At 38.0% G+C, this 23,409-nt stretch overlaps 1 protein-coding gene across 1 annotated transcript; it reads left to right on the forward strand.

Moving 5' to 3' along the window:
• Positions 1-231: 231 nt before the first annotated feature.
• On the forward strand, positions 232-1,030 carry LOC100447563 (histone H3.3A-like; the record flags this gene model as incomplete). Its single annotated transcript, XM_009235223.3, has 1 exon — positions 232-1,030. A coding segment is annotated over one exon (426 nt), but the record flags the coding sequence as incomplete, so codon positions are not given.
• Positions 1,031-23,409: the final 22,379 nt, after the last annotated feature.

Below are 23,409 nucleotides of genomic sequence, written 5' to 3' on the forward strand. Positions count from 1 at the left end.
CAAAGATTGAAGTTATTTGTTACTATTGCAAAAACAGGAAAAGTCCAGCACTCAGCAGTGAGGCTTAACAACAATAACTTTCAGTTTTTCAGGTGGCTGACTGGCTAGTTGAAAATTATCCAAACCTGGTGTTCGCAGGCGCCGCCGCGCCACCGCGCCGCCGTCGCTCTCCAACGCCAGCGCCGCCTCTCGCGCGCCGAGCTCCAGCCGAAGGAGAAGGGGGGTAAGTAAGGAGGTCTCTGTACCGTGGCTCGTACAAAGCAGACCGCCCGCAAATCGACCGGTGGTAAAGCACCCAGGAAGCAACTGGCTACAAAAGCCGCTCGCAAGAGTGCGCCCTCTACTGGAGGGGTGAAGAAACATCATCGTTACAGGCCTGGTACTGTGGCGCTCCGTGAAATTAGACGTTATCAGAAGTCCACTGAACTTCTGATTCGCAAACTTCCCTTCCAGCGTCTGGTGCGAGAAATTGCTCAGGACTTTAAAACAGATCTGCGCTTCCAGAGCGCAGCTATCGGTGCTTTGCAGGAGGCAAGTGAGGCCTATCTGGTCGGCCTTTTTGAAGACACCAACCTGTGTGCTATCCATGCCAAACGTGTAACAATTATGCCAAAAGACATCCAGCTAGCATGCCGCATACGTGGAGAACGTGCTTAAGAATCCACTATGATGGGAAACATTTCATTCTCAAAAAAAAAAAAATTCTCTTCTTCCTGTTATTGGTAGTATTGAACGTTAGATATTTTTTTCCATGGGGTCAAAAGGTACCTAAGTATATGATTGCGAGTGGAAAAATAGGGGATAGAAATCAGGTATTGGCAGTTTTTCCATTTTCATTTGTGTGTGAATTTTTAATATAAATGCGGAGACATAAAGCATTAATGCAAGTTAAAATGTTTCAGTGAACAAGTTTCAGCGGTTCAACTTTATAATAATTATAAATAAACCTGTTAAATTTTTCTGGACAATGCCAGCATTTGGATTTTTTTAAAACAAGTAAATTTCTTATTGACGGCACAAAAAAAAAAAATTATCCAAATCTCCAACCTTACTTCTCCTTTTAGAGTGTTTAAATCAGTAATCAGTTCCTTTGCTTTTTTTTTTTTTTTTTTTAAATCTCTGCCCTTCCTCACCCCTCCATTGTGCCTCTCTGGTCACCACTTCCGACACCAAGTGGAGTTCTGGCTTTTGAGAGTTAATTGTACACAATTAACTCCATATTCTGAACTCCATATTCAGTGATGTTCAATTGGTAGCTTAAAATTGGTAGCCGTGGTGGAAGTATTTACACAACAGAAAAAACTGCAAATGCTATACTTCTGGGCCCCGCTGCCCCCAGTGATGATTGCTAAATGTTTATCAGGACACCACCAGGCCACTATAATGCACACACACACACACAATACATTCAAATTATGCCAAATGCCTCAAAGAGCTTTGGGGATTAAAAATGCTATCCAGTCACACAAAACAAAACCAATCACAGAAGATTAGTAGGAGCAAGTTTCAACTCAGCCAGTCTTTTCAGATTCATAATAGCTTGCCACTGGTGGTGGTTTGGTTTTGCATCAATTGTCATTTTGTGAATTGGTTCTACAATATGTAAATGCATAGTAATTTCCTAATTGAGGTAAACTATTGCTAACCTCACCTGAAATATTTGCAATAGACTTAGAGACACAATAATATATTGCAGAAATAGTTGAAAATTCACTGTGTGAAACAGAATTTTAATAACTTGTCTCTGTATTACAATCTCTATCTGTTATTTATGGCTTCAGGCATATAATACTTTGTCTCCGAACCAGACAGTAAGTCCATTGGGATCAGAAATAGTGTCTTCTTCTTACTTTAAATTCTTCACAGTGCCTAGCATAGTGTTAGGTTTCAAGCAGATGGCAGGTAGCAATGTATTAAATTCACTGTTTCCTCTCCTATTTCCTTCTCTATTCCATCCCCCTAATCAGTTACCCTATACTTTCTTAGTTACTCCCTACCATCTCTCTAATCCACCCAGTCACACAAAACAAACCCTACCACAAAAATTAAGAAGAGTATTATAAATATTCTGTATTTCAGAAACAGAGTACGTTCATTTGACAAATATTTGAACACTAACACGAGGGGCGTTGTTCTAAATATTGTAGGTATATACAAAGATGATTTAGACACAAACTTTTACTCGAAGGAGATTCCAGGTGAAAAGAATAGATTATACACTGTCTTAGTTCATTTTCTGTTACTTAGAATATACGAACTGGCTAATTTATAAAGAAAAGGAATCTATTTCTTACAGTTATGGAGGCTGAGAAGTTCAAGGTCAAGGGGATACATCCAGTAGCTTGTGGGGACTCTCTACAGGGTATCACGTGGTAAGGGGGCTGAGTGTACTAGCTTGGGTCTCTCTTTTTAGTTTTATAAAGCCAATGGTCCCACTCCCATGATAACTCATTAATCCATTAACCCATTAATCAATTAATCTATGAACAGATTAATCCATTCATAAGGGTGGAGCCCTCACAACTCTATCACTTCTTAAAAGCCCCACTTCTTAATACTACCACATTGGGGATTGAATTTCACCATGAGTTTTGGAGGAGACAAACATTCAATCCATAGCAGATACATATATAAGAAACTCTGATACAAGTAGGAAAATAGTCCAGATAAAATGCCATGGGAGTGTAAAGGAGGGAGAAACTACTTTCCACTAGGATAGTTTTTGGGCATGCCGAGTTGGAAGGAGAGGTAGAGGAGTAAATAACCAAAGCAGGAAAGCACAGGAGCACACACCAGAAACAGCCGTTTGTCTGGAGTGTAGGATGTGGAAGGAGGAACAGCTTAAAATGAAGTTGGAAAGCAGAGGTCAGATTATATAGAATTATCAATATTTTACTAAAGAGTTTGAGCTTTACCTTTGGTCTTTGTGTTACTCAAAGTGCACCAGATTATGTTGCAGTAAAATCCACAAAACCAATGAGTTAAAACAACAATATTTATTTCTTACTCATGCTACATGTACATCATGAGTACTCTGGGGGCCCCTTTCCCTTGGATGCAGGCCAACAGAGCAGCCACCACCTGGAGCCAGAGGGACAAAGAATGGGGCAAATTGTACACGTGCTCTTAAAGCTTCTGCCCCAAGATATCACACATCACTTCTGCCCACATTTCATTCACTATAACAAGTCACATTGTTACTAAAATATCAAAGGTTTGGTCTAGGTCCCATTGCTCATAGCACGGAAAACCAATCACTGAGATGAGTATTGCCAGGGAAGAAGGCTTTATTCAGGTGCTGCACCTGAGAAGATGGAAGCTCAGTGTCAAATCCATTTCCCTGACCAACTAAAATTAGGGGTTTATATAGCAGGAAAGAAATATAACCATGTGTGGGAAAACAGGAATTAGAGAGGGGATAAAGAAGAGGAGTTGGTCAACAGGAAGCAGGTGGTTGGTTAGGCAATAATGATGGGTGAGGGATCTGGCATCTTATTGTCCAGATGTGGTGATCTGGTAAATTTCAGTTTCTTGATACCATCTGAGGGTCCTGATGGTTGGTTTCCTGAGAAAGGAACTCAGATAAAACAAATGTAATTTTCTCAAGTTTTAAGACTGGGAGGGTTAATTTCTACATGTATTCAAAAGAAACCATAAACATCAGTTCTAAGGGACAATTGTGCCAGTTTCAACATGACCACACCTAACTTCAAGGGAGTGGGGAACTGCAATCTTACCATGTGCCTAGCGGAGTGGAGAGCAAGCCAGACATATTTAATAGCACTAATGACTACCAGAGTCTTTAAGAAGGGATTGGATATGGTCATATATAGATTTCAGAGAGATCACTCTAGCAGTGTATATTGGAAGGACGTGAGGGATGCTAACCTGGAGGAAGAAAACCTAGTCAGGAGGCTGGTGTAGTACTCCAGGGGCAAGATGATGGTGGTCTTCTCTAGAGCAAGGTAGAAGAATTAAAGAAAAAGAAACAGATGCATGAGACATTTAATGAGATACTAAGGAGAATCAACAGGACTAAGCCAACGGGCCATGAAAGTAGGAATAGGGGTAAATAGAACTGCTGCTGTTAGAAATGTCTGTTGGGCAGAGATTGTGGTGGTGCCCAGGGCCGTTGAGGTATGACTGGTGGTGGAGCAAGGCTGGCAAGTATGGTTGATGGTTTTTCACTATTGGTGGTGAGCTGTGAATAGTGGCTAGTGGCTGTGGGTGGTAAAATTCAGTATAACTGAAGTATATATAAGGTGGGGAGTAGTAGCAATTTAGAATGGATGGGAAGGTAGCCAAGAGCCAAATAGGAAAGTCTTTGACTACCATGGTACATGGTTTGGATTTTATCATAAAGACAAAAGAACCACCTAATTATTTTAAACACATCATCCTGATGATGCTTCAAGTACATGGCAGTTATAAAATGAGAAAATCATATGGTAGAGTAAGGCCAAGGATAGCTGGCCAACCTGTATATGCATGAATCGACAGAGTTCAAGAGCAGAGGTGTAGGCTGTGTAATGTAGACTGCATTGTCATAATTCATATCTATCTGACATTTGACAACTGTCTAGACAAAGGTGAATTGGAATGCTTCTTGTTTTCTCAAACAGGACTTTAATTTTCCATTTTTATTTTATAATCATTTTCCAATTCATTTCCACTTTTGAGCATGCCCACAGGGACACCAAGTTTAGAGCAGGCTCTACTTGCCAGAAACTTCCTTCATGTATTAACTTCAAAATCTGGCCTTGGTGGAAAAACTGAGTTCAGAGAAATGACGGACGATTTGGTGACTGCTATGAAAGGAGTCTGAGAAGTTAGCACATGTTTGGCAGAATGGACTGAAACTCTGCAGAGTGAAAATCTCAGACCTGAAGTTGTCTTCATGAGGAATTTAAATGCTACCACCATCTCTAATATTTATGTTAATGCAGGCTTCATTGCACTTGAAAGTTTAGAAATTTGAGCACCAAAATGCAAAGATACCATAGACATGAAATAAAAATAGTCACAAGGATATTTATATCTAATAAAGTTCAACAACCAAGTTATAGACACATGGCAATCCACATATTGTAGAAATTGAAGCAAAATGAAACAGGTAAGAAGCTGCTAACTCACTACATTAACAATTTTAGAGCCCTTTATAGAAAAAAAATACTTAAAATCTACTACTGAAAGCTAAATATTGGAAAATAAATCAGAAGATATTCTATGTGGAGTTCTTAATGTAGTCTAAGAGGATGGGGAGGAAAAAGAAAAACATTACAGTTAGTAAAGAACTATTGAACATAGGCAAAGTAGATACAGAGAAAAGGGAACAGATGCACAAGACATTTAAAGTTACCCACAAACACAGCACTACCACTTTGTGAGTGCTTGATGTGGGCCAGGCACCATATTATTTAATTTGCATACATTATTTCATTAATCCTTTCAGCTTCCTTTGAAGTAGGTACTTACATCAGATATTGTCTGTGGGTACTTGAGTCCACACCTGACTTTCCATCTGTAATCTTCCCCGTATTGCCCAGGTTGGGAGCCAGAAAACCTACATTTCCAAGACTCTCTTGCCAGCTAGATTTTGGCTAGCTTTTGCCAATGGAAGTCTCTCTCATGAGGTAATTAAGTAGGAGAGGAGAGAGAAACCATTCTGCATCTGGCTTTGGCAGTGGAAGCACCCCGTGACTGCAGGTGATTACAGGCTCCAGCAGCATCAGTGGAGTTCTAGGAGCCCCAGCAGCACTGTCAGCAGCAAGTGCATGCTCACAGACTCTAGGCCAGGGGTGTCCAATCTTTTGGCTTCCCTGAGCCACATTGGAAAAAGAAAAAGTGTCTTGGGCCACACATAAAACACACATTAATAATAGCTAATGAGCTAAAAAAAATCACAAAAATTTCATAATGTTTTAAGAAAGTTTACAAATTTGTGTTGGGCTGCATTCAAAGCCATCCTGGGACATATGTGGCCCATGGGCCGTGGGTTGGACCAGCTTGCTCTAGGGATATTCATTTTCCACATTTTTGCTCCTCCAGCCTTAGCTGTGGTTTTCTATAGTTACTGACATCTAGGTTATACCACCCTCTGCCTTTTGCACCTCCAGCCCTTCCAACACTTTTGTAATCAATTTCCTATATTAAATCTCCCTCTGTTTGAAGCACCTAGAGAGATTTCTGACTTTTCCATTGGCAACACATCATATCATTTAACCTTTTCAACAACCCTTTAGGCACTATTATCCTTATTTCAGACATAATCCAAATATCACCTGGCCTAAACAATCTTTTAGATACAAATGAATTCATATTAACATCTACTATCCAGAATTTCTTTTTACATATCTTCCTTCCCTCTTCCTTGAACCCCTAGAATGTCTACTACCCCTCTGAAAAGCTCCCCCCAGTATTTTGGGGAATTTTTAAAGGGAAGTATTATATGTCTTTCAAATTATTTAAGACACTAAATTGCATGTGACAGAGACCTGCCTCAAATTAGCTGAAGCAAAAAAAGTAATCTGATTGGCCCACATGACTAGGAAGTATTTTGAGTTAGACCAGAGAATTGAAGGAAGAGATGCAGATCCAGGGCCTTGGCTGAAACTTAATGCCATCAGAAATTTCTCTGTCTTCATTCTTCTCTTATGTCTGCCGTTTTCTAATTGGCTTCACTCTTTCCTATTGCAGATTGTCCTTATCTACATGGAAGGGAAGAGAGCCACTGGCAGCTCCAACATCACACCCTTAGAGTATGGCCACAGAGGGTGACCCAAGAGGCTAGATGACATTTCCTCCAGCTGCAAGTGAAGAATTTAGGGCAAGGATTCTGATTAGCTATTTTAGAGCATGTACTCATGTCAGTTTTATTTTGTTTTGCTATTTTTGTTTTGTTTTGTTTTTTTCTTGGAAGGGAGAGAAAGGCACAGCATGACACCTGAATAAGGAGAATGAAAAAAGCTTGTTAGGCGAACAGAAACAAAAACAACCACAGACCACTATAGTTATCAACCCCACCCACCCATTTCCCCTTCCAGTGCTGCTCTGACTTGGAAATGTCAATGCCCACTGCCTGAAAAGCCAGTGTACTTTCAAACTTTTGTTAAACCTCAGGAAGGCTAAAAGGTGAATGAGAACAGCTGGGGGCCTCACAACCACGTGAGTTTTTTCATTAGGTCATCAGTGTCCTTTCTCCCTAGATGTAATCTACATCAGGGCAGGGATTTTTTTTGTCTATTTTCTTTTTGATTATTATTAACGTTGGTTATTTATTTATGGACCTACTCATTTTAGTGCGGTAAAATGTACTCAAAATAAAATTTACTATTTTTTCTTCAACTTTTATTTTAAGTTCCAGGGTACATGTGCAGGATGCGCAGGTTTGTTACATAGGTAAATGTGTGCCATGGTGGTTTGCTGCACAGACCAACCCATCACCTAGGTATTAAGCCCAGCATCCACTATTCTTTATGTTGCTCTCTCTCCCTCCACCCCCCACCAATGATAGGCTCCAGTGTGTATTGTTCCCCTCAAAGTGTCCACGTGTTCTCATCGTTCAGCTCCCAGTTATAAGAGAGAACATTTGGTGTTTGGTTTTCTGTTTCTTCGTGAGCTTGCTGAGGATAACGGCTTCCAGCTTCATCCCTGTCCCTGCAAAGGACATGATCTTGTTCCTTTCAGTGACATTAAGTACATTCATTCACATTGCTATTCAACCATCATCACCATAAATCTATCTTCAGAACTTTTTCATCTTCCCCAGCTGAAACTCTATGTCCATTAAACTATAATTATCCATTTCCCTCTCCCCTAGTCCTTGGGAACCACCATTCTACTTTCCGTCTGTATGAATATGACTATTATAGGTACCTCATATAAGTAGAATCATATAGTATTTGTCCTTTTGTGGTTGGCTTACTTCACTTAGCATAATATCTTCAAGGTCTACCCATATTGTAGAATGTGACAGAACTTCCATCTTTTTTAAGGCTGAATAATATTCCACTATAAGTTGATGCCAAGTTATGTTTATACATCCATTCATCAATGAACATTTGGGTTGTTTCTATATCTTGGCTATGGTGAATAATGCTGCTATTAACATGGCTTTAAAAATATCAGTTCAAGTCCCTGTTTTCATTTATTTTGGGTATATAACCAGAAGTGGTATTGCTAGACCACATGGTAATTCTATATTTAATTTTTTGAGGAACTGCCATACTGTTTTTTTTTTTTTGATTTAGAAATGTAAACCCCTTTATTTTTTATTTATTTTAAAAATTGTGGTAAAACATATAACATAAAACTTACCATCTTAATGTACCACCTTAACTATTTTTAAGTGTACAGTTCAGCAGTGTTGTGCATATTCACATTGTTGTACAATAAATCTACACTCTTACAGTAATATATTAAAAAATACAACAAATATTACTTCCCTACAGATCACCACTTAATAATTTTATTTATTCTTAGGGGTTTTATAAAAATATGCCTAATTTCCACATGAATATTTTCCATTATTGAAAATTTGAAACAAAGTTAGAAAAACAAAGATTCTTCTTGCAAATAAATATACAAGGCATTAAGATGTTATTGAGGAAAATAAAGTTATAAATATTAATTTATAAATGCAAGTTTATAAAATTGCACCTTTACACAGAGGATAAATGCTTGAGGGAATGGATACCACATTCTCTATGATATGATTTTTTTTTATTATTATTATTATACTTTAGGCTCTATGGTACATGTGCGCAACGTGCAGGTAAGTTACATATGTATACATGTGCCATGCTGGTGCGCTGCACCCACCAACTCGTCATCTAGCATTAGGTATATCTCCCAATGCTATCCCTCCCCCCTCCCCCCTCCCCCCACCCCACAACAGTCCCAGAAGTGTGATGTTATTAAGAAAATGTGGCACATATACACCATGGAATACTATGCAGCCATAAAAAATGATGAGTTCATGTCCTTTGTAGGGACGTGGATGAAACTGGAAATCATCATTCTCAGTAAACTATCGCAAGAACAAAAAACCAAACACCGCATATTCTCACTCATAGGTGGGAATTGAACAATGAGAACACATGGACACAGGAAGGGGAACTGCCATACTGTTTTGCACAGTGGCTACACCATTTTACACTCCCACCAGCAATGAAGAAGGGTTCCAGTTTTTCCACATCCTCATCAATATTTGTTATTTTGTTTGTTTTTTTTTCATAATAGATACCCTAGTTGGTATGAAGTAGTATCTTATTGTGGTTTTGATCTGCATTTCGCTAATGATTAGTGATGCTGATTATCTTTTAATGTGCTGATTAGCCATTGATACATCTTCTTTGGAGATATGTCTACTTGACTCTTTTGCTCATTTTTTAACCAGGTTGTTGTTTATTGTTATTGTTGTTGTTGAATTGTATGATTTCTTTATGTATTTGGAATATCAATCTCTAATCAGATATATGATTTGAAAATATTTTCTCACATTCCGTAGGTTGCCTTTTCACTCTGTTGATAGCATCTTTTGATGCAGAAATCTTTTTTATTTTGATGAGGTTCAATTTATCTATTTTCTCATTTGTTGTCTGTGTTTTTCATGTCATATCCAACAAATCATTACCAAATCTAATATGAGGCTTTTTCCTATGTTTTCTTCTAAAAGTTTATAGTTTTAGCTCTTATGTTTAAGTCTTCAATCCATTTTGAGTTAATTTCTGTATATGGTATAATGTAAGGATTCAATTCATTTTCTTGGATGTGGATATCCAGTTTTCCCAACACTATTTGTCAAAAAGACTGTACTTTCCCCATTGAATGATCTTGGTACTCTTGTCAAACTAATTTGGCCATATATGTAAAAATTTATTTCTGATCTCTGTGTTTCTACTCTATTGTTCTAAATGTCTGTCTTTATGCCAGTATCATACTGGTTTGATTACCATAGCATAATGTACTGTAAGTTTTGAAATTAGAAAGTATGAGACCTCCAACTTTGTTCATCTTTTCAAAGATTATCTTGGCTATTTAATGCCTCTTAAAATTACACAAGAATTTTACAATGGATTTTTCTATTTCTGCAAAAAGAAAAAAACACCCATGGGTAAACAAGGTACCTTGGCACATGCCTGTTGTCTCAGCTACTGGGGAGACTGAGGTGGAAGGATCACTTGAGCCCAGGAGTTTGAGATCCCTGGACAACATAGCAAGACTCTGTCTCTAAAAAAAATTAAAAATAACACCATTGGGATTTTGATAGGGATTGCACTGAATCTGTAGATAACTTTGGGTAGAATTGACATCTTAGCATATTACCTCTTCCAACCTAGGAACACAGGACATATTTTCATTTATTAGTGTCTTCTTTGATTTCTTTCAGCAGCAATTTGTAGTTTTCAGTGTACAAGTCTTTCATCTCCTTGGTTAAGTTTATTTCTAAGTATTCTATTCTTTTTGATGCTATTGTAAATGACACTGTTTTCCTAATTTCCTTTTAAGTTAAAACTGATTTTAAAATTAAAGCTAATTTTGTACACTGATGTTATAGCTTGCAGCTTTGCTAAATTAGTGTATCTCTTCTTAACACCTAGATTCCTAATGTCTATTGCCTGTAACATAGTGGGTACTCAATAAATATCTATTGAATAAACAAAGAAGTCTCTTGAAAGAGCCTCCCTCTTGCTGCTGCTAATGGTGCTTCTCATGAGAATGTTCATTCCAGTGATGTTGTTTCACTAATGAGAAAAGCCTTCTCTCAGATATTGTAATACTCTTTGTTATTGGAGCCCTACAGTAGCATTACTCATTTCTAGAGTCCATAGAGCCTCTCAGCCAGGATTCAAATGCAGCTGGTATGCACCAGTACCTGTGTCTGTTATTTAACAACATGCCTATTGTTAAAACATTGAAATACTTCCATACCTATTGATAAATAATGACTTCTTTCCGTATCTCAAGTGGCCCCACTACTAGACTTATCATGTGGTAAATTGTTTCAGTAATGATGTGACTGATGAATCACACTTGTCTATGTTCTCTCTCTTATGTGGTTCCCTCCCACATTGACTCTGGGCTTGGCCATGTGACTTGCTTTCACTAATGGGACATCAGCAAATGTGATGTGAGCAGAGGCTTGAAATGGTTTGTGTATTGGAGTTATTCATTGGAAACTAGCCACGATTTGAAGCAGCCCAGGGTATCCTACATAAGCTATATGGCCCAGACAACAGACAGAAACCAACTATAAGACATGTGAGTGAGATCATTTTAGACCACCCAGTCCCAGTAAAGCTAATAGCTGACTGCAGCCACATACATGACCCCTGCAAAATAATTGCTCAGCCCAAATCACTCAGACTCATAGATTCGTGAGCAAATAAAATAATTATGGCTTTAAACCACTAAGTATTGGAGTGGTTGCTTATGAAACCAAGCTAACTATAAATGGACAAAACTACTCCCTCAGGCTCCAAAGATGTGAAATAACAGGAAGCTCACAGCATGCAAATGCTGGTTACTCCATACCTGAGAGAATAGCGTTCACTTTTAGGAAAAATATACAGAAACAGCTCCCAACTAATTGAAAATATATTCTGCCTATTTGAAAAATTTCAATCAACTACTAATACCACCTGGTACTAACCAGGTGGTAGATTTTTTTCCCCTTAAAAGAGATGAGAAGTTATCTTCAAAGACTTTCACTTTATGATTTATTGCTTCAATCTCCTTTAGAAGACAAATAAATATTTAATTCTAACAGGAGCTTAATTCTTTTTGCAGTTTCACCTCCTATCTTCTCATTTATAAAGAGAAGTAAATCTTACTTGCTAAAGAATTACATCTCTAAGGTCACCATTTAAACTTCCAGCTAAAATAATTTGCCCTCTACTTCTTTCATGTTTAAAGGGTGCACATTTCTCAGTGTCTTCAAGGGGGTGACACAGCTAATGTCTCTTAAATCCACAATTCTGCTTTCATGAAATCAACAAAGGTCTTCTGTGACTATCTATGAAGACAAAAGATTCAATTTCTAGCCACCTAAAGAAAGGATAGTTTTTCTGTTCCAGAGAGATTCAGAATTCCTTGAATCAAGTGTCATGATGTCTGGCAACTTTTCAACAACCTTGCTTTTCTTTGCTCAAGAAAATCTAAAGCTCTAATAAACCAGTCAAGTGAAATTTCCCATAGAATACAATCTTTAGAGACCATAGAATCAAGTTAGAATGACAAAAATGTGACTTTTCTCTTCTATGTCTAGGATCTTTTACCAGAATTGAAACCGATTTTGCTTCACCATTATTTTTCAACAAAACAACGTGTCATACTCTCAGGCTTATTATTATTTTTTGCCTGGGATCATTAACTCAATTGGCTTGTGCTTATTGTTAATGAGGCTGTGATCTTCATGTACTCAGTCCCAGTATGGGCCAGTTGGCTTTCCATAGAAATGGATTGCACCCTTGGCTTCAGTGCCAATCTCACCCCGACCTCAGCCAGATCACCTTGCACTCAAGAAGGACAAGTCATATTACAGCTACATATGTGTGAACATTCCTATCATGAGAACAAATCAATCTTCGTTTAGGGGTGTAATGAGGTTTGCCATCACTTGAACAAGATTTAACTGGAAAGAAAAGGTTCTAACTTGAATTTTGGGCTCTGGTATGAGTCCATATAGAGCACATTTACAGTGGTTTAGAGCGATGATGAGCTGCTATAACAAACAATACTAAAAATACAATGATTTTATTTTCCTTGTAATAAACATTTTTAAAAACCACTTTGTTAAGGTATAATTGGCATGTAAAAAACTGTACTTATTTAATGTATACAACTCGATAAGTTTGGAGATAAGTATACACCTGTGAAACCACCATGACCATCAAGGCCATATTCCTATCCATTATCTCATGAAGTTTCCTCCTGCCCCTCTATCGTGTGTGTGTGTGTGTGAGAATGTGTGTGTAAGAACACTTAATATCTACTCTCAAAAAATTTTAAGTATACAATATTTTTAGCCATAGGCACTATGTGTGTAGTAGATCTTGGGAACTATTTATCTTGCATAACTAAAGTTGTGTACCCTTTGGTCATCATCTCCCAATTTCCCTCTATGCCAGCCCCTGACAACCACCATTCTACTCTCTGCTTCTATGAGTTTGAATAATATATATTCCATAAATAAGTGAGATTATACAGTATTTGTCTCTGTGTTTGGCTTATTTCACTTAGCATAATGTCCTACAGGTCCATCTATGTTGTCTCAGATGGCAAGATTCCTTTCTTTCTAAGGCTGCAGAGTATCACATTTTCTCTATCCACTCATCCATCAATGGATACCATATCTTGGCTATTGTGAAAAATGCTGACATTAACATGAGAGTGCAGGCACTGCTTTGAGATCCAGATTTCCATTCCTTTGGATAAATACCCAAAAGTAGGATTGCTGAATCATACGGCAGTACTATTTTTAATTTTTTGAGGAACCTCCATACTGTTTTCCATAATGGCTGTACCAATTAACATGCCTGCCAACAGTTTACCAGAGTTCCCTTTTCTCTACATCTTCACCAACACTTATCTTTTTTTTTAATAAGAGCCATTCTAACAGGTATAAGGTGATATTTTATTATGGTTTTTATTTACATTTTCCTAATGATTAGTGATGTTGAGCATCTATTCATATACCTGTGGCCATGTGCATGTCTTCTTTGGAGTAATGTCCATTCAGGTCATTTGGCCATTTTTATTATAAATTGACAGTTATAGTTGTATATACTTATGATATATAAAGTGATGTTTATAAATGCAATGTGGAATCAAATTAATTAACTCTCCATTGCCTTAAATACTTACCTTTTTTGTGACCAGAACATTTGAAATTTACCCTTGTAGAGATTTTAAAATGTGTAATACACTATTATTAACTATATTCACCATTCTGTGCAATAGATAACAATAAAAAATTTTATTCCTTCTGTCTAACTGAAGCTTTGTACCCTTTAACTATCACTCTCCTTTTCCCCACCCTCTAGCCTCTGGTAACCACCATTCTATTCTCTGGATCTATGAGTTTAATTTAGATTCCACATATAAGTGAGAACATGCAGTATGTGTCTTCCTGTGCCTGGTTTATTTCACTTAGCATAATTCTCTCTAATTCCATCCATGTTGTTGAAAATGACAGAATTTTTTTCTTTTTAAGGCTGAATAGTATTTCATTGTACATATATATCCCATGTTTTCCTTTTCAATTCATCTGTTCATGGAAACTTAGGTTGATTCTATAACTTGGCTATTGTAAATAATGCTGCAATGAATATGGGAGTACAGATATCTTTTTGACATACTGATTCCAATTCCTTTGAATATATACACAGTACTGGGATTGCTGGATCATATGGTAGTTCTACTTTTAGTTTCTTCTTAGCAACCTTCATACAGTTTTCAATAATATCTATACTAATTTACATTACCACTAACAGTGAACAAGGGTTCCCTTTTCTCAACATCCTCACTGACACTCGTTTAGCTTTCAGTCTTTTTTTTCTATAACTTGTATTTTAAGTTCCCAGGTATATGTGCAGGATGTGCAGGTTTGTTACATAGGTAAATGTGTGTCATGGTGGTTTGCTGCACAGATCAGCCCATCACCTATGTATTAAGCTCAGCATTGATTACTTGTTCTTCCTGATGCTTTCTCACCCCACAACCCCCATGACAGGCCCCAGTGTGTGTTGTTCCCTGCAATGTGTCCATGTATTCTCATCGTTCGGCCCCCGCATTTAAGTAAGAACATGCAGTGTTTGGGTTTCTGTTCCTGTGTTAGTTTGCAGAGGATAATGGCTTCCAGCTCTATCTATGTCTCTGCAAGGGACATGATCCCCATCCTTTTAATGGCTGCATAGTATTCCATGATACATATGTACCACGTTTTCTTTATCCAGTCTATCATTGATGGGCACTTAGGTTGATTCCATATCTTTGCAATTGTGAATAGTGCTGCAATGAACAATCACGTGCATGTGTCTTTATAATGGAATGATTTATATTCCTTTGGGTATATACCCAGTAATGAGATTGCTGGGTCAGGTGGTGTTTCTGCCTCTATATCTTTGAGGAATAACCACACTGTTTTTCACAGTGGTTAAACTAATTTACACTCCCACCAACAGTGTAAAAGTGTTCTTTTGTCTCCACAGCCTTGTCAGCATCTATTATTTCTTGCCTTTATTATGAATAATAATTGGCATTCTGACTGCCATGAGATGGTATCTCATTGTGGTTTTGATTTGCATTTCTCTAATGATCAGAGATGTTGAATTTTTATTCAAATATTTCTTGGCTGCATGAATGTCTTCTTTTGAGAAATGTCTGTTCCTGTCCTTTGCCCACTTTTTAATTGAGTTGTTTTTTTCTTGTAAATTTGTTTAAGTTCCTTGTAGACTCTGGATATTAGACCTTTGTTAGATGCACAGTTTGCAAAAATGTTCTCCCATTGTTTAGGTTGTCTGTTTACTCTGTTAATAGTTTCTTTTGCTGTGCAGAAGCTCTTTAGTTTAATTAGATCCCATTTATCAATTTTGGCTTTTGCTGCAATTGCTTTTGGTGTTTTCATCATGAAATCTTTGCCCGTGCCTATATCCTGAATGGTATTGCTAAGATTTTTTTCTAGGGTTTTTATAGTTTTGGGTTTTACATTTAAGTCTTTAATCCATCTTGAGTTAATTTTTGTATAAGGTGTAAGGAAGGGGTCCAGTTTCAATTTTCTGCATATGGCTAGCCAGTTCTCCCACCACCATTTATTAAATAGGGAATCCTTTCCCCATTGCTTATCTTTATCAGGTTTGTCAAAGACCAGATGATTGTAGGTGTGTGGTCTTATTTCTGAGTTCTCTATTCTGTTCCATTGGTCTATGTGTCTGTGTTTTTACCAGTACCATGGCATTTCGGTTACTGTAGCCTTGTGTAGTTTGAAGTTGGGTATCGTGATGCCTCCAGCTTTGTTCTTTTTTGATTAGAATTGTCTTGGTTATCCAGGCTCTTTTTTTGGTTCCACATTAATTTTAACATAGCTTTTTCTAATTCTGTGAAGAATGTCAAGGGTAGTTTAACGGGATTAGCTCTGAATCTATAAATTACCTTGGGCAGTATGGCCATTTTCGTGATACTGACTCTTCCTATCCATGAGCTGGAATGTTTTTCCATTTGTTTATGTCCTCTCTGAATTCCTTGAGCAGTGGTTTGTAGTTCTCTTTGAAGAGGTCCTTTACTTCCCTTTGTAGCTGTATTCCTAGATATTTTATTCTCTTTGTAGCAACTGTGAATGGGAATTTATTCATGATTTGGCTCTCTGCTTGCCTCTTGTTGGTGTATAGAAATGCTAGCAATTTTTGCACATTGATTTTGTATCCTGAGACTTTGCTGAAGTTGTTTATCAGCCCAAGAAGCTTTTGGGCTGAGACAATGGGGTTTTCTAGATATGAGATCATGTCATCTGCAAACAAAGATAATTTGACTTCCTCTTTTCCTATTTGAATACACTTTATTTCTTTCTTTTGCCTGATTGCCCTGGCCAGAACTTCCAATCCTATGTTGAATAGGAGTGGTGAGAGAGGGCACACTTGTCTTGTGCCAGTTTTCAAGGGGAATGCTTTCAGCTTTTGTGCATTTAGTATTATATTGGCTATAGGTTTGTCATAGATGGCTTTTTCATTATTTTGAGATATGTTCCTTCAATAGCTAATTTATTGAGAGTTTCTAACATGAAGGAACATTGAATTCTATCAAAGGCCTTTTCTGTGTCCATTGAGCTAATCATGTGTTTTTTGTCTTTAGTTCTGTTCATGTGATGAATTACATTTGTTAATTTGCATATGTTGAACCAACCATGCATCCTGGGGATGAAACCTACTTGATCATGGTGGATAAGCTTTTTGATGTGCTGCTGTATTCGGTTTGCCAGTATTTTGTTGAGGGTTTTTGCATCGATGTTCATCAAGGATATTGGCCTGAAGTTTTCTTTTTTGTTGTATCTCTGCCAGGTTTTGATATCAAGATGATGCTGGCCTCATAAAATAAGTTATGGAGGAGTCCCTTCTTTTCAATTGTCTGAAATAGTTTCAGTAGAAATGATACCATCTCTTCTTTGTACCTCTGGTAGAATTCAGCTGTGAATCTGTCTAGTCCTGAGATTTTTTTGGTTGGTAGGTTATTTATTACTGCCTCAATTTCAGAACTCACTGTTGGTCTATTCAGGGATTCACTTTCTTCCTGGTTCAGTCTTGGGAGGGTGTATGTGCCCAGGAATGTATCCACTTCTTCTAGGTTTTCTAGCTTATGTGCATAGAGGCGTTTATAGTATTCACTGATGGTTTGTATGTCTGTGGAGTTAGTGGTGATATCTCCCTTATCATTTCTGATTGTGTCTATTTTATTCTTCTCTCTTTTCTTCTTTATTAATCTAGCTAGCAGTCTATTTTATTTTATTTTTTCAAAAATAACAGCTCCTGGATTTGTTGATTTTTCAAAGGGTTTTTCATGTCTCTATCTCCTTTAGTTGCTCTGATGTTGGTTATTTCTTGTCTTCTTCTAGCTTCGGGGTTTGTTTGCTCTTGGTTCTATAGTCTTTTTTGTTCTGATGATTGGTTGTTAATTTGAGATCTAGCTTTTTGATGTGGGCATTTACTGCTATAAATTTCCCTCTTAACACTGCTTTAGCTGCATCCCAGAGATTCTGGTACATTGTCTCTTATTTCTCCTTAGTTTCAAATAACTTCTTGATTTCTGCCTTAATTTCATTATTTACCCAAGTGTCATTCAGGAACAGGTTGTTTAATTTCCATGTAGTTGTGTGATTTTTAGTAAATATCTTAGTCTTGAGCTCTAATTTGATTGTACTGTGGTATGAGAGACTGTTTGTTATGATTTCAGTTATTTTACATTTGCTGAGGAGTGTTTTATTTCATATTTTGTGATCAATTTTAGAGTAAGTGCCATGTAGCAATGAGAAGAATGTATATTCTGTTGTTTTTGCATGGAGAGTTCTGTAGATATCTATTAAGTTTACTTGATCCAGAGCTGAGTTCAGGTCCTATATATCTTCGTTAATTTTTTTGTCTCAATAATCTGTCTAATATTGTCAGTGGGGTGTTATAATCTCCCAGGATTATTGTGTGGGAGTCTAAGTCTCTTTGTAGGTCTCTAAAAACTTGCTTTATGAATCTAGGTACTCCTGTATTGGGTGCATATATATTTAGGATAGTTAGCTCTTCTTGTCAAGTTGAACTCTTTACCATTACGTAAAGCCCTTCTTCTTTTTTGATCTTTGTTGTTTTAAAGTCTGTTTTGTCAGAAACTAGGATTGCAATCCCTGCTTTTTTCTGTTTTCCATTTCCTTGGTAAATTTCCCTCCATCTCTTTATTTCGCGTCTATGTGTGTCTTTGCACATGAGATGGGTCTCTTGACGACAGCATGCTGATAGGTCTTGACTCTATCCAACTTGCCATTCTGTGCCTTTTAACTGGGGCATTTAGCCCGTTTACATTTGATGCTAATATTGTTATGTGTAAATTTGATCCTGTCATGATGCTAGCTGGTTATTTTGCAGATTTGTTTATGTGGTTGCTTCATAGTGTCACCGGTCTGTGTACTTCAGTGTGTTTTTGTAGTGGCTAGTAATGGTTTTTCCTTTCCATATTTAGTGTTTTCTCAGCACCTCTTGCAAGGCAGGCCTATAGGTGATCAATCCATCAGCATTTGCTTGTCTGAAAAAGATCTTATTTCTCCTTCATGTATGAAGCTTAGTTTGGCCAGATATGAAATTCTAGATTGAAAATTCTTTTCTTTAAGAATGTTAGCTATTGGACCCCAATCTCTTCCAACTTGTAGGGTTTCCGCCGAGGGGTCCACTGTTAGTCTGCTAGGTTACCCTTTGTAGGTGACCTGGCCTTTCTCTCTGGCTGCCCTTAACCTTTTTTCTTTCATTTTGACCTTGGAGAATCTGATGATTTTGTGTCTTGGGGTTTCACTTCTCATGGAGTTTCTTACTGAGGTTCTCTGGATTTCCTGAATTTGAATGTTGGCTTCTCTTACTAGGTTGGTGAAGTTCTCCTGGATGATATCCTGAAGTATGTTTTCCAACTTGGTTCTATTCTCCTTGTCACTTTCAGGTACCCCAATCAGTCATAGGTTTGGTCTTTTACATAAACCCATATTTCTCAGAGGTTTTATTCATTCCTTTTCATTCTTTTTTCTCTATTACTGTCTGCTTATCTTATTTCAGATAAATAGTCTTCAAGCTCTGAGATTCTTTCCTCCACTTGGTCTATTCTGCTATTGAAACTTGCAATTGCATTGTGAAGTTCTCGTGTTGTGTTTTTCAGCTCCATCAGGTCAGTTATGTTTCTCTCTAAACTGGCTATTCTGGTTATGAGCTCCTCTATTACTTTATCATAATTCTTAGCTTCTTTACATTGGGTTACATCATGCTCCTTTAGCTCAGTGACGTTCATTATTATCCACCTTCTGATGCCTACTTCTGTCAATTTAGCCATCTCAGCCTCAGCCCAGTTCTGTGACCTTGCTGGAGAGGTGTTATGATCATTTGGAGGAGAAGGCACTCTGGCTTTTTGAGTTTTCAGTGTTTTTATTTTGAGTCTTGCTCATCTTTGTAGGCTTATCTGCCTTTGATCTTTGAGGTTGCTGACCTTCGAATGGGGTTTTTGTGGGCCTCTTTTGTTGATGTTGTTGTTGTTATTGCGTTCTGTTCGTTTGTTTTCTCTTAACAGTCAGGCCACTCTTCCACAGGGCTGCTGCAGTTTGTTGGAGTTCTGCTCCAGAGCCTAGTTGCCTCAGTTTTTCCCGTGTCTGGAGGTATCATCAGTGAATGCTGTGAAAGAGCAAAGATGGAAGCCTGCTCCTTCCTCTGGGAGCTCCATCTCAGGTGGGTACTGACCTGTTGCCAGCCTGAACACTCCTGTAGGAGGTGTCTGGAGACCCCTGTTGGGAGGTCTCACCCAGTCAGGAGGAACAGGATCAGGGACCCATTTAAAGAAGCAGTCTGGCTGCTTTTTGGTAGAGTAGGTGTGCTACGTTTGGGGAAACCCTTCCTCGTCCCAACCACCTGGACTCTCCAGAACTGGCAGGCTAGAACAGCTGGATTGACTGAACTTCAGAGATGGCAGCTGCCTCTCCCCCTGGCGGCTCCAATCCCAGGAAGAGACCAGAGTTCTGTCCGTATAACCCTGGCTGGAGTTGCTGAAATTCCCACAGGGAGGGCCTGCCCAGTGAGGAGGGATGGATAGGGGTCCCAGTTAAAGAAGAAGTCTGGACACAATCTGGTACAGCAGCTGTGCTGCCTTATGGGGGATTCCTCCTCATCCAGACCACCTGGACTCCCCAGAGCTGGCAGGCTGGAATGGCTGAGTTGACCAAACCACAGAGATGGCAGCTGCCCCTCTCCCCAAGAATTTGGTTCATCTCAGGCAGTCTCCAGCCTGTTGCCACTGGCTGGCTGGAATTCCAAACCAGTGGGTCTTAACTTGTGAGGTGCCCTGGTAATGGAGCCCGCAGAATGATGCTGCTTGGCTCCCTGGTTTCAGCCTCCTTCCTAGGGGAATGTACAGACAGAGCTTCCACCTTGCTAGGATTCCAGTGGCCAAAGTATGTAAAATTCCTGGATCTCTGTCTGTGCCTGAGTGGCTGCTCTGCCAAGACTCCACAGCTCTATGTATTGGACCCAAGGCCCTGGTGGCATGGGCTCATGAGGGTATCTCCTGATTTGTGGGTTGCAAAGATCTGTGGGAGAAGCATGGTTTCCCGGTTGGGGTCGCACAGTCACTCACCACATCCCTTGGCTTGGGTTGGGGGTTCCTTTGGCTCTGTGCCAATCCCAGGTGGGCCATTGCCCCACCCTGCTTTTCTTCATTCTCTGTGGGTCAAGTTATCCACCTAGTCAGTCCCAATCCAAGAACCTGGATATTTCAGTTGAAAGTGCTGAATTCACTCGCCATTTTCATTCCTCTCCATGAGAGCCGTGGACAGCAGCTGCTTCTAATCGGCCATCTTAGTCCCTCCCTCAATCTTTTTAATAATAGTCATTCTGACAGATGTGAGATAATATCTCATTGTGGTTTTCATTTGAATTTCCCTAATAATTAGTGATGTTGGGCATTTTTTCATATGTCTGTTGGCCGTTTGTACGTCTTCTTTTGAAAAATGTCTATTCAGGTCCTTTGCCCATTTTTTTAATTGAATGATTTGTTTTCTTTCTATAGAGTTGTATGGGTGGCTTATATATTTTAGATATTAACCCCTTATCAGATGTATGACTTGCACATATTTTCTCCTCTATGTTTTCTTCTATTAATTATTAGGTTGATGCAAAAGTAATTGTGGTTTTTGCCACTAAAAGTAATAGTTGTACAGTTTCAGGTCTTATGTTTAAGTCATTATCCATTTTGATTTTTGTATATAGTGTGAGATAAGGGTCCAATTTCATTCCTCTGTATATGAATATCCACTTTTCACAATACCATTTATTGAAGAGATTGCCCTTTTCCCATTGTGCATTCTTGACACTTTTGTCAAAAGTCATGTGTGGGTTCATTTCTGGGCTCTCTATTCTGTTCCGTTGGTCAATGTGTCTATTTTTATGCCAGCCACATGCTCTTTTAATTACTTCAGCTTTGTAGTATAGACTGAAATCAGGTAGTGTGATACCTCCAGCTTTGTTCTTTTGAGTCAGGATTGCCTTTGCTATTCAGAGTTTCTTGTTGTTCCTTGTGAATTTTACGACTGCTCTTTCTTTTTCTGTGAAAAATGTCACTGGCATTTCGACAGGGAGTGCATTGAATATGTAGATTGTTTGGGGTAGTATGAACATTTTAACAATATTAATTCTTCCAATCCATGAATATGAGATATATTTCCATTTATTTATGTCATCTTCAATTTATTTCATTAAATGTTTTATAATTTTCAGTGTACAGGTATTTTACCTCATCGGTTAACTATTTTCCTAAGTATCATATTTTTTGCAGCTATCATAAATGGGATTGTTCTCTTTGTTTCTTTTTTGGAAAGCTTTTTGTTAGTCTTTGCCCATTTTTTAAATCAAGTTACTTGTTTGTTCACTAAACTGTAGTAGTTGCTTATGTATTTTGGATATTAACCACTTATCAGATACATGGTTTGCAAATATTTTCTCCCATCCCATAAGTTGTCTTTTCATTTTGTTGATTGTTTCCTTTGCCATGCAGAAGATTTTTAGTTTGATGTAATCCCACTTGTTTATTTTTGCTTTTTTTTTTTTTTTTTTTTTGCTTGTGCTTTTGGTATCATATCCAAAAAATTATTGCAAAGATCAATGACAAGGAGGAATTTCTCTATGTTTTCTTCTATCAGTTTTATAATTTTAGGCCTTAAGTCCTTAAACTATTTTGAATTGATTTGTGTGTGTGGTATAAGATATAGGTTCAATTTCATTCTGTTGCATATGGATGATATCCAGTTTTCCCAACACCATTTGTCAAGAAGATTATCCTTTCCCCATTTTGTGTCTTTGTCAAAATTAGTTAACTGTATATACATTTGTTTATTTCTGGGCTATCTATTCTGTTCCATTGTTCTACGTGCCTGTTTTTATGCCAACATCATACTGTTTTGATTACTATAGCTTTGTAATAGAATTTCATCAGGAAGCATGATGCCTCCAGCTTTGTTCTTGCTCAAGATTGCTTTGACTATTTGGAGTCTTTTCTGGTTCTATACAAATTTTAGGATTTTTCCGATTTCTTCACTTTTAGACTATGTGTGTCCTTAATGTCAATTTGTGTCCTTTGTAGGCAGTATGCAGTTGGATCTTGATTTTTTATCTATTTAGCCACTCTATGTAATGGAATACTATGCAGCCATAAAAAAGGATGAGTTCATGTCCTTTGTAGGGACATGGATGAAGCTGGAAACCATCATTCTCAGCAAACTATCGCAAGGACAGAAAACCAAACACCGCATGTTTTCACTCATAGGTGGGAATTGAACAATGAGAACACTTGGACACAGGATGGGGAACATCACACACAAGAGCCTGTTGTGGGTGGGGAAGGGAGGAGGGATAGCATTAGGAGATAAACCTAATGTGAATGACAAGTTAATGGGTGCAGCACAGCAACATGGCACATGTATACATATGTAACAAACCTGCATATTGTGCACATGTACTCTAGAACTTAAAGTATAATAAAAAAAATATTCCACGTAAATGGCGACTAAAAGAGAGCAGGGGTGGCTATACTAATATCAAATAAAATAGACTATGTCAAAAAGTGTCACGAGACAAAAGAAAATCATTATATAATTGCAAATGGGTCACTTGTACAAGATGATAAAACAATTGT

The sequence above is a fragment of the Pongo abelii genome, chromosome X (assembly GCF_028885655.2).
Source record: "Pongo abelii isolate AG06213 chromosome X, NHGRI_mPonAbe1-v2.0_pri, whole genome shotgun sequence".
NCBI lineage: Eukaryota > Metazoa > Chordata > Mammalia > Primates > Hominidae > Pongo > Pongo abelii.